The 17,778-nt window shown below is 39.3% G+C and overlaps 1 protein-coding gene across 1 annotated transcript in view; it reads left to right on the top strand.

Moving 5' to 3' along the window:
- Positions 1-723: 723 nt before the first annotated feature.
- Positions 724-17,778, top strand: part of LOC132547710 (DNA helicase B-like) — a 29,687-nt gene continuing 12,632 nt past the window's right edge. The window contains exons 1-7 of the mRNA XM_060211514.1: positions 724-943; positions 6,891-7,149; positions 7,815-7,942; positions 9,576-9,742; positions 10,883-11,283; positions 12,539-12,676; positions 16,918-17,462. Coding sequence (XP_060067497.1) covers positions 724-943; positions 6,891-7,149; positions 7,815-7,942; positions 9,576-9,742; positions 10,883-11,283; positions 12,539-12,676; positions 16,918-17,462 — 1,858 coding nt within the window. The remainder of the gene's footprint in view (positions 944-6,890; positions 7,150-7,814; positions 7,943-9,575; positions 9,743-10,882; positions 11,284-12,538; positions 12,677-16,917; positions 17,463-17,778) is intronic.

Below are 17,778 nucleotides of genomic sequence, written 5' to 3' on the forward strand. Positions count from 1 at the left end.
CACAGGGTTTTGATATTGTGACATCTTTACTTACTCAGTTTGGGATATTTAATGTTTGTTACCAAATATGTATGCTTTTTTTTAAACCATTATATTGGAAATGTTTACATTTTGTAAGCCAACATTACTTGTTTCAATATATCAAATTTTTATTGTGCGCATGATATATATATATATATACTTGTATTTTAAAAATTTTAGTCTGGAAACTCCAGTTTTTAATACAAAATAAAGTTTTGGTTTTAACAAATACTTCAGAAATGTTTACATCTGCAATTTGCATCATCAGTATTGAAGTTAAAAAAAACATGCATCTTCATCATGGTATAGAGTAATTTAGTGTAGTTGGAAATGATTCAGTTATTTAGATGAGAAGAGTTACATTTATAAAATATTTTCACAGTAAGACCATTCAGATTTGTGTTCCTGACTTGGTTACTGTATAGATATCAATAATCCTGGCCCTATCCATACATGGAAATCCTAATGTGTCATTGTTATGCTAACTATGCTTATTCTGGAGAGGGAGGGGGAACATTATTGTTGGAAAAATAACACAACATGATTTATATCCATATATATTATACATGTGTCAATATTCAATAAAACTGATGTAGAACTATTGTAAAATAGACTTGTTAAAAAACTGATGCTCTGGGAATATTTCACACATGGAATAACAACAAGTTTTTATATACATTTCCAGATTTGCACCTAAACAAAATGGCTACTACTGGTGGAGGTTATCTCCCTTACTTTGGATCAAGATATTATGATAAGTTGGGAATCTTCACCAGAAATAAAGATGATAACAGCACAGAAGACTTTGATCCGGATGAAGATGCTTGTGATGAGAGGATTCAGGATTTAAGCAGTTCAGAAATAAAAAAGATAAAAAAGGGGACAACGTTGATGGAACCAAGCACCCCAAGAGTTGTAACAGGTATGTATATCTTATAACCAAACCCAAACCATGTACCCAGAGAATTGTAACAGGTATGTATATCTTATAACCAAACCCAAACCATGTACCCAGAGAATTGTAACAGGTATGTATATCTTATAACCAAACCCAAACCATGTACCCAGAGAGTAACAGGTATGTATATCTTATAACCAACCCAAACCATGTACCCAGAGAGTTGTAACAGGTAGGTTTACCTTACAACCAACCCAAACCATGTACCCAGAGAGTTGTAACAGGTATGTATATCTTATAACCAACCCAAACCATGTACCCAGAGAGTTGTGACAGGTATGATATCTTATAACCTAACCCAAACCATGTACCCAGAGAGTTGTAACAGGTATGTATATCTTATAACCAACCCAAACCATGTACCCAGAGAGTTGTAACAGGTATGTATATCTTATAACCAACCCAAACCATGTACCCAGAGAGTTGTAACAGGTATGTTTACCTTATAACCAACCCAAACCATGTACCCAGAGAGTTGTAACAGGTATGTATATCTTATAACCTAACCCAAACCATGTACCCAGAGAGTTGTAACAGGTATGTATATCTTATAACCAACCCAAACCATGTACCCAGAGAGTTGTAACAGGTATGTATATCTTATAACCAACCCAAACCATGTACCCAGAGAGTTGTAACAGGTAGGTTTACCTTACAACCAACCCAAACCATGTACCCAGAGAATTGTAACAGGTATGTATATCTTATAACCAAACCCAAACCATGTACCCAGAGAGTTGTAACAGGTATGATATCTTATAACCTAACCCAAACCATGTACCCAGAGAGTTGTAACAGGTATGTATATCTTATAACCAACCCAAACCATGTACCCAGAGAGTTGTAACAGGTATGTATATCTTATAACCAAACCCAAACCATGTACCCAGAGAGTTGTAACAGGTATGTATATCTTATAACCAAACCCAAACCATGTACCCAGAGAGTTGTAACAGGTATGTATATCTTATAACCAAACCCAAACCATGTACCCAGAGAGTACCATGTACCAGAGAGTTGTAACAGGTATGTAACAGGTATCTTATAACCGAACCCAAACCATGTACCCAGAGAGTTGTAACAGGTAACCTTACAACCAACCCAAACCATGTACCCAGAGAGTTGTAACAGGTATGTATATTATAACCAACCCAAACCATGTACCCAGAGAGTTGTAACATATACTTATAACTAACCCAAACCATGTACCCAGAGAGTTGTAACAGGTATGTATATCTTATAACCAAACCCAAACCATGTACCCAGAGAGTTGTAACAGGTATGTATATCTTATAACCAAACCCAAACCATGTACCCAGAGAATTGTAACAGGTATGTATATCTTATAACCAAACCCAAACCATGTACCCAGAGAGTTGTAACAGGTATGTATATCTTATAACCAAACCCAAACCATGTACCCAGAGAGTTGTAACAGATATGTATATCTTGTAACCAACCCAAACCATGTACCCAGAGAGTTGTAACAGGTATGTATATCTTATAACCAAACCCAAACCATGTACCCAGAGAGTTGTAACAGGTATGTATATCTTATAACCAAACCCAAACCATGTACCCAGAGAGTTGTAACAGGTATGTATATCTTATAACCAAACCCAAACCATGTACCCAGAGAGTTGTAACAGGTATGTATATCTTGTAACCAACCCAAACCATGTACCCAGAGAGTTGTAACAGGTATGTATATCTTATAACCAAACCCAAACCATGTACCCAGAGAGTTGTAACAGGTATGTATATCTTATAACCAAACCCAAACCATACCCAGAGAGTAACCCAAACCCCAGAGAGTTGTAACAGGTATGTATATCTTATAACCAAACCCAAACCATGTACCCAGAGAGTTGTAACAGGTATGTATACCTTATAACCAACCCAAACCATGTACCCAGAGAGTTGTAACAGGTATGTATATCTGATAACCTAACCCAAACCATGTACCCAGAGAGTTGTAACAGGTATGTATATCTTATAACCAAACCCAAACCATGTACCCAGAGAGTTGTAACAGGTATGTATATCTTATAACCAACCCAAACCATGTACCCAGAGAGTTGTAACAGGTATGTATATCTTATAACCAAACCCAAACCATGTACCCAGAGAATTGTAACAGGTATGTATATCTTATAACCGAACCCAAACCATGTACCCAGAGAGTTGTAACAGGTAGGTTTACCTTATAACCAAACCCAAACCATGTACCCAGAGAGTTGTAACAGGTAGGTTTACCTTATAACCAAACCCAAACCATGTACCCAGAGAGTTGTAACAGGTATGTATATCTTATAACCAAACCCAAACCATGTACCCAGAGAGTTATACCTAACCCAAACCATGTACCTAGAGAGTTGTAACAGGTATGTATATCTTATAACCAAACCCAAACCATGTACCCAGAGAGTTATACCTAACCCAAACCATGTACCTAGAGAGTTGTAACAGGTATGTATATCTTATAACCAACCCAAACCATGTACCCAGAGAGTTGTAACAGGTATGTATATCTTATAACCAAACCCAAACCATGTACCCAGAGAATTGTAACAGGTATGTATATCTTATAACCAACCCAAACCATGTACCCAGAGAGTTGTAACAGGTAGGTTTACCTTATAACCAACCCAAACCATGTACCCAGAGAGTTGTAACAGGTATGTATATCTTATAACCAAACCCAAACCATGTACCTAGAGAGTTGTAACAGGTATGTATATCTTATAACCGAACCCAAACCATGTACCCAGAGAGTTGTAACAGGTAGGTTTACCTTATAACCAAACCCAAACCATGTACCCAGAGAGTTGTAACAGGTAGGTTTACCTTATAACCGAACCCAAACCATGTACCCAGAGAGTTGTAACAGGTATGTATACCTTATAACCAACCCAAACCATGTACCCAGAGAGTTATACCTAACCCAAACCATGTACCCAGAGAGTTGTAACAGGTATGTATATCTTATAACCGAACCCAAACCATGTACCCAGAGAGTTGTAACAGGTATGTATATCTTATAACCGAACACAAACCATGTACCCAGAGAGTTGTAACAGGTAGGTTTACCTTATAACCAAACCCAAACCATGTACCCAGAGAGTTGTAACAGGTAGGTTTACCTTATAACCAAACCCAAACTATACTCGGCGTCAATGAAAACGCAACACCTTTAAATTACTGTCAAAATTTACCAGTTATAGTTTTGAATACAATATTTAATAAAATACCTAAAAGTTGATTATGTCCATAACAAAATTCACTCAATGCAATCAGCACTACATCATGGGAATACTTTGATTTCCGGTGACTAATGTCCATACCCCCAAAATCAAAATTACCACGTTCAATATCTAATGTGGCCACCATTTGCAGCGACACAAGCGCGGCATCTTCGAGGCATTGACCGAATAAGGCGTTGAATTTGATTTGAGGAATGTTCCTCCACTCTTCCTGAAGAGCGATTTCAGGTTGCCGACGCGTCTGGGGCTGTTGTGGTCGCTCTCTCACAGCCCTACCCAATTGGTCCCAAAGATGCTCGATCGGACTAAGATCCGGGGAAAACGCGGGCCACGGAAGGGTTGCGATGTTCTGATGTTGAAGGTAGTCTGTAGTGATACGAGCGGTATGTGGTCGTGCATTGTCCTGTTGTAATAACGCTACGTTTGGGTGTCCAGCAAAGAATGGAACAACAGCAGGAGTTAAGACCTCGTTGATGTAGCGCTGTGCTGTGAGATTGCCGCCAATAATAACTAGAGGGGTACGGTATGCAAAAGAGATACCTCCCCACACCATCACACTGCCCCCACCCCACCTATCCGTTTCCGTTACACAGCAGTCCAAAAACCTTTCACCTCAACGTCGCCACACTCGAATTCTACCGTCATTTCCTCTGAGGCGGAATCTCGATTCGTCGGTGAACAGGACGCCAGCCCACCGACGTTGGGTCCATCCTCGGCGCTGTTTTGTCCAATTTAGAAGATTTTTACGGCGAATTTGAGTCCATTCGTTTCCTCTAAATGGACGGCGTGACGCCAATCCGGCTGTGCAAAGGCAACGGCGCACAGTACTAGCTGACAAACGTCTGCCATGACTTCCTATCGTCTGTCTAGCCGTTCTTGTCGCGGTTTGAAAACGATCTCGCAGGTGACTTAGTCGAATGTAACGGTCCTGGTTTGGCGTCGTCACTCTCTGTTGCCCCGGACGAGGTCGATCTCTCACGGATCCGGTTTGTCGCACTCATTCTGCCAGTCGATTGGTTGTGGAAGCAGAACAACCCATTCTCCTGGCAACTTCCCTCTGAGAAAGCCCTCCTGCCAGCATACCCCGAGCTTCGTGTCTTTCATTGTCTGTCAGTCGAGGCATTTGTAGCAAATAATGATGACAATTTAAAAAATTGATGACGGAAAAAGGTCTGCCTGTAACTACAGTGTTCACTACTAGTGACTGAGCAAGGATATAACGCACTTTAGAGCGCCGACGTGCAAACTCATGCTTTTACGACAATGCCCTGTGGTACGACAAGGAGTTGATATTACTCGACCATTATTTCGTTAGTTTTGTAGTGCATTGTGTTGTGGCTAAATACAGCAGAATAAGAATCTAATCCTTGTTGTGAAGAATATATTATGTCCAAAATTTTAGTGTTGCGTTTTCATTGGCGCCGAGTATATGTACCCAGAGAGTTGTAACAGGTAGGTTTGCCTTATAACCAAACTCAAACCATGTACCCAGAGAGTTGTAACAGGTAGGTTTACCTTATAACCAACCCAAACCATGTACCCAGAGAGTTGTAACAGGTATGTATATCTTATAACCTAACCCAAACCATGTACCCAGAGAGTTGTAACAGGTAGGTTTACCTTATAACCAACCCAAACCATGTACCCAGAGAGTTGTAACAGGTATGTATACCTTATAACCAACCCAAATTATGTACCCAGAGAGTTGTAACAGGTAGGTTTACCTTATAACCAACCCAAATTATGTACCCAGAGAGTTGTAACAGGTGTGTATGCCTTATAACCAAACCCAAACCATGTACTCAGAGAGTTATACCAAACCCAAACCATGTACCCACAGAGTTATACCAAACCCAAACCATGTACCCAGAGAGTTGTAACAGTTATGCGTATTGTGTAACTGGTGTGAATCATGTACCATGAGTGTTGTAACATGTATATACTGTTGATCCATGTACCATGAGTGTTGTAACAGGTAGGTTTACCTTATAACCAACTGTGTAACTGATGTGAATCATGTACCCTGAATGTCGTAACATGTATATACTGTTGATCCATGTACCATGAGTGTTGTAACATGTATATACTGTTGATCCATGTACCCTGAATGTTGTAACATGTATATACTGTTGATCCATGTACCATGAGTGTTGTAACATGTATATACTGTTGATCCATGTACCATGAGTGTTGTAACATGTATATACTGTTGATCCATGTACCATGAGTGTTGTAACATGTATATACTGCTGATCCATGTACCATGAGTGTTGTAACATGTATATAGTGTTGATCCATGTACCATGAGTGTTGTAACATGTATATACTGTTGATCCATATACCATGAGTGTCGTAACATGTATATACTGTTGATCCTTGTACCATGAGTGTTGTAACATGTATATACTGTTGATCCATGTACCCTGAATGTTGTAACATGTATATACTGTTGATCCATGTACCCTGAATGTTGTAACATGTATATACTGTTGATCCTTGTACCATGAGTGTTGTAACATGTATATACTGTTGATCCATGTACCCTGAGTGTTGTAACAGGAAACAAAAAACAATTTCATTATTGTACATTCATCTGTCGATGAATACAAATATCGATGAATTTCTGACATTTTGCATTTTTTCAATAGGAACACTTTACAATCCAATTGCTAGAAAGAGATGGAACATCAAGGCTCGACTTCATCTTACCAACCCTTGGTGGATAGTGCACATATTGAGGACTGATACCTACAAAGGTTTTGTAGTACCAACAGGTCAGAATGCTGTTTCCTACCGCCTCATCACAGATCCTTACCAGGTCAGACAACACAAACTTGTGGAGATACTGTTAACTGACTGCCAGCAAGATAACACCGCTGCCTTGGACAAGTTTCAACAGTTTTTACAGTGAGTGATTGATTCTTGAATAGTTCAGTTTTGAAAATCATGCAATGAAGATACCTTCAGGCCATCCTTCTAATGATAGAAAACCTTGTTACAATGCCATCCTTCATCTGGCTAAACTCTGTCGTTATAAAGGGGTCCTTATGATAAGTATGTCCCTTGAGAAATGTTAAGTAACTCTAAGATAAGTGACAAGGACATTAAGACATATGTTGTCTGCAGGAGAGACGAGAGGTTAACACGAGGGGCAGTATCACAGACAGAAAGAGGTTAACACGAGGGGCAGTATCACAGACAGAAAGAGGTTAACACGAGGGGCAGTATCACAGACAGAAAGAGGTTAACACGAGGGGCAGTATCACAGACAGAAGGAGGTTAACACAAGGGGCAGTATCACAGACAGAAAGAGGTTAACACGAGGGGCAGTATCACAGACAGAATAGATACAAAGAATATTTTAGTATAGCAATTTCATTGTATTTATTTTTTCTACCAGTAGATGTTATTTTATTTATTTTTTCTATTGGTAGATGTTATTTTATTAAATTTCTGGCAATGAAATAGCAGAATTTATCACTTTGATAAAATACTGTAGTGATGACATGAGAAGTTTCTGATGACCAAACAGGAAACCATTGCTAACCTTTATGTGTGTAACTTTAATTCAGACTGAACCATGAGGAACTGCAGCTGGACGTGTCTCACCTGTTGGACCTGTTGCAGAAGTTTGAGGATTATCTACCAGATGATGATAAGGGGATTGTTTCCCAGATAACAAAGAGGCTCAAAGGATTTGGTACGTACTGACATCCTACCTGATGATGAAGGCTCTCAGAATAAAAACAATCTTGTTGGATTTGGCAGGTACTGACACACCTCTAGATGATGAAGAGATTGTCTTCCAGATCACTAACAGACTCAGGATGTGGTAGGTACTGACACACACCTCTAGATGATGAAGAGATTGTCTTCCAGATCACTAACAGACTCAGGATGTGGTAGGTACTGACACACCTCTAGATGATGAAGAGATTGTCTTCCAGATCACTAACAGACTCAGGATTTGGTAGGTACTGACACACACCTCTAGATGATGAAGAGATTGTCTTCCAGATCACTAACAGACTCAGGATTTGGTAGGTACTGACACACACCTCTAGATGATGAAGAGATTGTCTTCCAGATCACTAACAGGCTCAGGATTTGGTAGGTACTGACACACCTCTAGATGATGAAGAGATTGTCTTCCAGATCACTAACAGACTCAGGATGTGGTAGGTACTGACACACCTCTAGATGATGAAGAGATTGTCTTCCAGATCACTAACAGACTCAGGATGTGGTAGGTACTGACACACACCTCTAGATGATGAAGAGATTGTCTACCAGATCACTAACAGGCTCAGGATTTGGTAGGTACTGACACACACCTCTAGATGATGAAGAGATTGTCTTCCAGATCACTAACAGGCTCAGGATGTGGTAGGTACTGACACCCACCTCTAGATGATGAAGAGATTGTCTTCCAGATCACTAACAGACTCAGGATGTGGTAGGTACTGACACACACCTCTAGATGATGAAGAGATTGTCTTCCAGATCACTAACAGACTCAGGATGTGGTAGGTACTGACACACCTCTAGATGATGAAGAGATTGTCTTCCAGATCACTAACAGACTCAGGATTTGGTAGGTACTGACACACACCTCTAGATGATGAAGAGATTGTCTTCCAGATCACTAACAGACTCAGGATGTGGTAGGTACTGACACACACCTCTAGATGATGAAGAGATTGTCTTCCAGATCACTAACAGGCTCAGGATTTGGTAGGTACTGACACACCTCTAGATGATGAAGAGATTGTCTTCCAGATCACTAACAGACTCAGGATGTGGTAGGTACTGACACACACCTCTAGATGATGAAGAGATTGTCTTCCAGATCACTAACAGACTCAGGATGTGGTAGGTACTGACACACACCTCTAGATGATGAAGAGATTGTCTTCCAGATCACTAACAGACTCAGGATGTGGTAGGTACTGACACACACCTCTAGATGATGAAGAGATTGTCTTCCAGATCACTAACAGACTCAGGATGTGGTAGGTACTGACACACACCTCTAGATGATGAAGAGATTGTCTTCCAGATCACTAAAAGACTCAGGATTTGGTAGGTACTGACACACACCTCTAGATGATGAAGAGATTGTCTTCCAGATCACTAACAGACTCAGGATTTGGTAGGTACTGACACCAGGCAACACTGTCAGTCAGGCATTTATGTAAAAAATTATCGTGTTATGATATTTAATCATGTGACAACATTATCTCATTTGACAATATTAAATCAGTTGATAAAACTAAATCATGTGATTTGAGAAAATGATGACATCATACAAGCAGGACTTTGGTTTGTTACAGATGGGAAGATGATAAAAAGAGCACGGGAGTTTCCAGAGCTGTTCCGTTACCTTCCACAACTGGTACCATACCACTTCCTGTCCATTATAAACACAGAACAGGCTGAAATCCTTGAAAGACTTGACTATGCCTTGAAAGAAGAACCTTGGGTGTTTGCATTCAAAAGGGTAAAATTTGTGGCCAAGTGTATGGATGATGGGTCATTATCCCTGTTTCTGTGTTTGAAACCCAGGACAGTTATATCCCTGTTTGAGCCCTGTGCATGTTATATCCCTGTTTGATTGAACCCAGTCCCTGTTTCCGTGTCTGAGCCCAGGACAGTTATATCCCTGTTTGAGCCCAAGACAGTTATATCCCTGTCTGAATGAGCTCAGTCCCTGTTTCCGTGTCTGAGCCCAGGACAGTTATATCCCTTTTTTGAGCCCAAGACAGTTATATCCCTGTCTGAATGAGCTCAGTCCCTGTTTCTGTGTCTGAGCCCAGGACAGTTATATCCCTGTTTGAAGCTTTTACCTTTTATTTCGGTTTGAGCCTTGTCCCTGGGTTATGCCCTGTTTGAGCCTAATCCCCAGGTTATCCCACCTTGTGTCTCATCACTGAATTAGACCCTTAATTATAGGCTCTCTGAGCCTTGTCCCACTTAATTATGCCATATTTGAGCCTCATTCAATGGTAATGTATGGTTGACTCCTTCCCTGAGTTATTTCCTGTTTGAATTTTGTCCCTGGGTTATGATGCTTTGGAGTCTTGACCCAGAATTTCTCAGTTTGAGCCTCATCTCTGGACCATCCCTGTTTGAGTCTTGTCCTTCAGTTATGCTCCATTGAGTCTCATCCTTGGTTATCCTAGCCTCGTCCTTTGGCTATGCCCTGGCTTAGTCTTGTCCCTTGGTTATCCCCAGTTTTGGGTTATTTGTACCATTCATTTTGGCACTGGCCCTACACTAAAAAGTAAAGACAACATTACTGTAGAAGGTCCCGGTCTGGTAACAAATAGCTAAGGCTATATGTAAACTATGTTTTCCCAACATTTTAAAGATGTTTCCCTCAATGACTGTATTAAAACTTGTGTTACCTTATCCTTCAGTGTTAAGTAGAACAAAATGATAAATCAGATTATTTCTAAGAAATTACCAAATTCAGTATAAGGTCCCTTTGAGATTAAATGTTAAAAAAATATGTCCTAATCATTTCAGCAAGTGACAAGATGATACATGCATTGCAAAGAGAGCTAAATGTGTACTGAATAACTGAATATAGTGAGTTGTAGACTCATGTTTAACACTTATTAGTGTACTCTATTAACAGCTCCTGGTGAAAGAGTACCATGTGATGGGGATAGAGGTGAGTCAGGAGGTGCTACGAAAGTGTGGTATCTTATCAAAAATACCGAAACTCTACCAGGAAGCCATTGAACTGTACACTTATGTTAAGAATGAAACAAATGCACATGGCCATACCTGTCTACACCTTAACTCTGATCATCATAATAAGAAGCTAGACACGCTGAACAAGGACAGCAACCAGGGAGCTGTCCTGAAATATCTATATGACAAGGAGATACTAGTTAGGGAGAGGATAGGAGGAAAGGTATGGACTTTTCCATATGACCTGTGGAAAAGTGAGGTCAACATTGCAAAAGGCTTGAACCAGCTGTTTGAACAACACATTGACAGCCCAAAGATACTGGACATAGACGTCCAAAACAAGTAAGTTACACATGTAAAATGGCTACAGACTTTACACAAACCAGACATGACGTCCAAAACAAGTAAGTTACACATGTAAAATGGCTACAGACATAACACAAACCAGACATGACGTCCAAAACAAGTAAGCTACACATGTAAAATGGCTACAGACTTAACACAAACCAGACATGACGTCCAAAACAAGTAAGCTACACATGTAAAATGGCTACAGACTTAACACAAACCAGACATGACGTCCAAAACAAGTAAGCTACACATGTAAAATGGCTACAGACTTAACACAAACCAGACATGACGTCCAAAACAAGTAAGCTACACATGTAAAATGGCTACAGACTTAACACAAACCAGACATGACGTCCAAAACAAGTAAGTTAGACACGTAAAATGGCTACAGACTTAACACAAACCAGACATGATGTCCAAAACAAGTAAGTTACACATGTGAAATGGCTACAGACTAAACACAAACCTGACATGATGTCCAAAACAAGTAAGTTACACATGTAAAATGGCTACAGACTTAACACAAACCTGACATGACGTCCAAAGCAAGTAAGTTACACATGTGAAATGGCTACAGACTAAACAAAAACCTGACATGATGTCCAAAACAAGTAAGTTACACATGTAAAATGGCTACAGACTTAACACAAACCTGACATGACGTCCAAAACAAGTAAGTTACACATGTGAAATGGCTACAGACTAAACGCAAACCAGACATGACATCTAAAACAAGTACTGTATTTACCTTATGATAAACCAATGTGCCCACTATGCGGCCATCATTAGGTCCATTATTACGTCACAATTATCTTTATAACGGCAAAGTTATACTTTATACGTCTTCATATTCTGTAAATTTGTCCTGATGACGGCCGCATAGTGGTCGAAACATATCGACGAATTAGTCCATAAATAAAAACTACAACAAGTATTCCTGGATGTTGAGAATCCTTCCTTTTTGCCTTATGTTGACCATATTGTAAGGAGATCTACAGAATACCTCAGATATCCATTCAGGAACCTAGCCGCAATCTGAGACATATAGTGTGTTGGTTGTTCTACATTGTTTTCTCTTGATATACGGTAACTGAAATATGTATGATAGCATCTGGTATACACTATTCAGACATTCTAAACATCATAAATAAATTGTAACTGCCTTAACATTTAATAGTCAATTTATAAAACCATCTAAGGTAATGAAAGTTAATTACTTAATGAAGATTTGAATTTCGTCTGACAGTCCCAGTTTTGTGAACATATGTACCGACAAGGATCAGATGAAGGCTGCAGAATTCATTAAGAACTATCCTGTTGTTGTCATATCTGGGAAGGGAGGCTGTGGCAAAACAACGGTGGTCACTAAAGTGATGTCAGAAACGTGAGTAGCATATCTGGGAAGGGAGGCTGTGGCAAAACAACGGTGGTCACTAAAGTGATGTCAGAAACGTGAGTAGCATATCTGGGAAGGGAGGCTGTGGCAAAACAACGGTGGTCACTAAAGTGATGTCAGAAACGTGAGTAGCATATCTGGGAAGGGAGGCTGTGGCAAAACAACGGTGGTCACTAAAGTGATGTCAGAAACGTGAGTAGCATATCTGGGAAGGGAGGCTGTGGCAAAACAACGGTGGTCACTAAAGTGATGTCAGAAACGTGAGTAGCATATCTGGGAAGGGAGGCTGTGGCAAAACAACGGTGGTCACTAAAGTGATGTCAGAAACGTGAGTAGCATATCTGGTAAAAACCAGCAGAAAAACAACGGTGGTCACTAAAGTGATGTCAGAAACGTTGTAGCATACATCAGGCTGTGGCAAAACAACGGTGGTCACTAAAGTGATGTCAGAAACGTGAGTAGCATATCTGGGAAGGGAGGCTGTGGCAACCAACGGTGGTCACTAAAGTGATGTCAGAAACGTGAGTGGGAAGGGAGGCTGTGGCAAAACAACGGTGGTCACTAAAGTGATGTCAGAAACGTGAGTAGCATATCTGGTAAAAACCAGCAGAAAAGTAAGTAGCTTGTCACATCAGAATTGTGAGTAGCTGAACCAGACTTGTGTGATCCATACTTCCAGTACTACAGACTTGTTAGATCCATACTTCCTGTACTACAGACTTGTTAGATCCATACTTCCAGTACTACAGACTTGTTAGATCCATACTTCCTGTACTACAGACTTGTTAGATCCATACTTCCTGTACTACAGACTTGTTAGATCCATACTTCCTGTACTACAGACTTGTTAGATCCATACTTCCTGTACTACAGACTTGTTAGATCCATACTTCCTGTACTACAGACTTGTTAGATCTTTACTTCCTGTATTACAGACTTGTTAGATCCATACTTCCTGTACTACAGACTTGTTAGATCCATACTTCCTGTACTACAGACTTGTTAGATCCATTCTTCTTGTACTACAGACTTGTTAGATCCATACTTCCTGTACTACAGACTTGTAAGATCCGTACTTCTTGTACTACAGACTTGTTAGATCCATACTTCCTGTACTACAGACTTGTTAGATCTGTGCTTCCTGTACTACAGACTTGTATGATCCATACTTCCTGTACTACAGACTTATATGATCCATACTTCCTGTACTACAGACTTGTTAGATCCATACTTCCTGTACTACAGACTTGTTAGATCTGTACTTCCTGTATTACAGACTTGTTAGATCCATACTTCCTGTACTACAGACTTGTTAGATCCATACTTCCTGTACTACAGACTTGTTAGATCCATACTTCCTGTACTACAGACTTGTTAGATCCATACTTCCTGTACTACAGACTTGTTAGATCCATACTTCCTGTACTACAGACTTGTTAGATCCATTCTTCTTGTACTACATACTTGTTAGATCCGTACTTCCCCGTACTACAGACTAGTTAGATCCGTACTTCCAGTACTACAGACTTGTTAGATCCGTACTTCCTGTACTACAGACTTGTTAGATCCATACTTCCTGTACTACAGACTTGTTAGATCCATACTTCCTGTACTACAGACTTGTTAGATCCATACTTCCTGTACTACAGACTTGTTAGATCCATACTTCCTGTACTACAGACTTGTTAGATCCATACTTCCTGTACTACAGACTTGTTAGATCTGTACTTCCTGTACTACAGACTTGTTAGATCCATACTTCCTGTACTACAGACTTGTTAGATCCATACTTCCTGTACTACAGACTTGTTAGATCCATACTTCCTGTACTACAGACTTGTTAGATCCATACTTCCTGTACTACAGACTTGTTAGATCCATACTTCCAGTACTACAGACTTGTTAGATCCATACTTCCAGTACTACAGACTTGTTAGATCCATACTTCCTGTACTACAGACTTGTAAGATCCGTACTTCTTGTACTACAGACTTGTTAGATCCATACTTCCTGTACTACAGACTTGTTAGATCCATACTTCCTGTACTACAGACTTGTTAGATCCATACTTCCTGTACTACAGACTTGTTAGATCTGTACTTCCTGTATTACAGACTTGTTAGATCCATACTTCCTGTACTACAGACTTGTTAGATCCATACTTCCTGTACTACAGACTTGTTAGATCCATACTTCCAGTACTACAGACTTGTATGATCCATACTTCCTGTACTACAGACTTGTTAGATCCATACTTCCTGTACTACAGACTTGTTAGATCCATACTTCCAGTACTACAGACTTGTTAAATCCATACTTCCTGTACTACAGACTTGATAGATCCATACTTCCAGTACTAAAGACTTGTTAGATCCATACTTCCTGTACTACAGACTTGTTAGATCCATACTTCCTGTACTACAGACTTGTTAGATCTGTACTTCCAGTACTAAAGACTTGTTAGATCCATACTTCCTGTACTACAGACTTGTTAGATCCATACTTCCTGTACTACAGACTTGTTAGATCTGTACTTCCTGTACTACAGACTTGTTAGATCTGTACTTCTAGTACTAAAGACTTGTTAGATCCATACTTCCTGTACTACAGACTTGTTAGATCCATACTTCCTGTACTACAGACTTGTTAGATCTGTACTTCCTGTACTACAGACTTGTTAGATCTGTACTTCTAGTACTAAAGACTTGTTAGATCCATACTTCCTGTACTACAGACTTGTTAGATCCATACTTCCTGTACTACAGACATGTTAGATCCATACTTCCTGTACTACAGACTTGTTAGATCCATACTTCCTGTAGTACAGACTTGTATGATCTGTACTTCCAGTACTACAGACTTGTTAGATCCATACTTCCTGTACTACAGACTTGTTAGATCCATACTTCCTGTACTACAGACTTGTTAGATCCATACTTCCTGTACTACAGACTTGTTAGATCTGTACTTCCAGTACTAAAGACTTGTTAGATCCATACTTCCTGTACTACAGACTTGTTAGATCCATACTTCCTGTACTACAGACTTGTTAGATCCATACTTCCAGTACTAAAGACTTGTTAGATCCATACTTCCTGTACTACAGACTTGTTAGATCCATACTTCCTGTACTACAGACTTGTTAGATCTGTACTTCCAGTACTAAAGACTTGTTAGATCCATACTTCCTGTACTACAGACTTGTTAGATCCATACTTCCTGTTCTACAGACTTGTATGATCTGTACTTCCAGTACTACAGACTTGTATGATCCATACTTCCTGTACTACAGACTTGTTAGATCCATACTTCCTGTTCTACAGACTTGTATGATCTGTACTTCCAGTACTACAGACTTGTATGATCCATACTTCCTGTACTACAGACTTGTTAGATCCATACTTCCTGTACTACAGACTTGTTAGATCCATACTTCCAGTACTACAGACTTGTTAGATCCATACTTCCTGTAAAGACTATCCAGACTTGTTAGATCTGTACTTCCTGTACTACAGACTTGTTAGATCTGTACTTCCAGTACTAAAGACTTGTTAGATCCATACTTCCTGTACTACAGACTTGTTAGATCCATACTTCCTGTACTACAGACTTGTTAGATCTGTACTTCCAGTACTACAGACTTGTTAGATCTGTACTTCCTGTACTACAGACTTGTTAGATCTGTACTTCCTGTACTACAGACTTGTTAGATCCATACTTCCTGTACTACAGACTTGTGAGATCTGTACTTCCAGTACTAAAGACTTGTTAGATTTATACTTCCTGTACTACAGACTTGTTAGATCTGTACTTCCAGTACTACAGACTTGTTAGATCTGTACTTCCAGTACTAAAGACTTGTTAGATCCATACTTCCTGTACTACAGACTTGTTTACATAAGTTATATAGAACAGTAAACTTTGTGAAGACTGTTAATCAATTTTCCAAAGATTATGAGAGATATACTTAAATTATGGCTTTGTACAATTATTTTCAAGGTTTTGGTAAAAGCACAAACGTGTATATACTTTTCAAGTCAAACTCAGAACTAGAAGCAGTGGAGTCTCATCACAATTTGACTTTGACTCTGGAAGTACCTGGCATTTAGTGCAGCAGGGCCGAACTCTTAAGAGTCGACTAACTGTATAGATAAACATGCTTACCAATATATGTTGATGTAGTAGTTGAATTATTATTTTGTTTATTATTCTTAACATTATATTTTCAGGTGCAAAGAAATTGATGATAATCCGATTGTCATGTATACTGCCCCAACAGGAAAGGCTGCAAAGCTGCTTGGACGGAAAGCAGGCACAGATGGCTTTACATTACATCAGATAATTTATAGTTTCCGTTTCCACATGAAAATGAAGCCAGACTTACCCTGGAAGTTTTCAAGTACAAAGGTCCTTGTTGTAGATGAGTGTAGTATGGTCGCAGTCCACATCTTTGCGACATTACTGGACATCCTCCTGAGGAACTCCAATCTTCAGCGAATCATTCTCCTTGGAGATGTACGACAACTGCCATCTGTCCAACCAGGAAATTTTCTGGAGGATATTTTTAACACTTTCAATTGGAACCCTGGTTGTAGCATTGAACTTAAAACCAACCACCGATCCGAATCAGAATTAATAGTCAATAATGCTACAAAAATTTCTTGTAAACAGATGCCAAAATTTGATGAAAAGTGTAATTACAGATTTTATTCTGTTTTGCCTAATAAGCAAATCACAGATCAGAAGGAATATGAAAACGAACATTTCAAGAAAGGTGATTAGACATGAGGACAATATTCTGTCCATGTATGTATAAGAAAAATAGTGGATCCTACTGGTGGTTTCATTTTATATGAACATTATAAAGTCAGTTTAAGAATTTTACATTTAATCTATGCACTGTAAAATGAAAAATTGATGACAAAGGCTGATTTTCCTATCTTGTATATATGTTTGCAGGGTGTAAATAGACCAGCCCATAGGAGGGATATGCTACCAACGTGTTTTTGTTTTTATCCCCAAGACAACAGAATTTTAGATTTTTGAGAGTATTAGGATTTTTACTACATTTTTGTGGGTATTTTTTAATT

The sequence above is a fragment of the Ylistrum balloti genome, unplaced genomic scaffold (assembly GCF_031769215.1).
Source record: "Ylistrum balloti isolate Yb309-2 unplaced genomic scaffold, AGI_CSIRO_Ybal_v1 Utg369972, whole genome shotgun sequence".
NCBI lineage: Eukaryota > Metazoa > Mollusca > Bivalvia > Pectinida > Pectinidae > Ylistrum > Ylistrum balloti.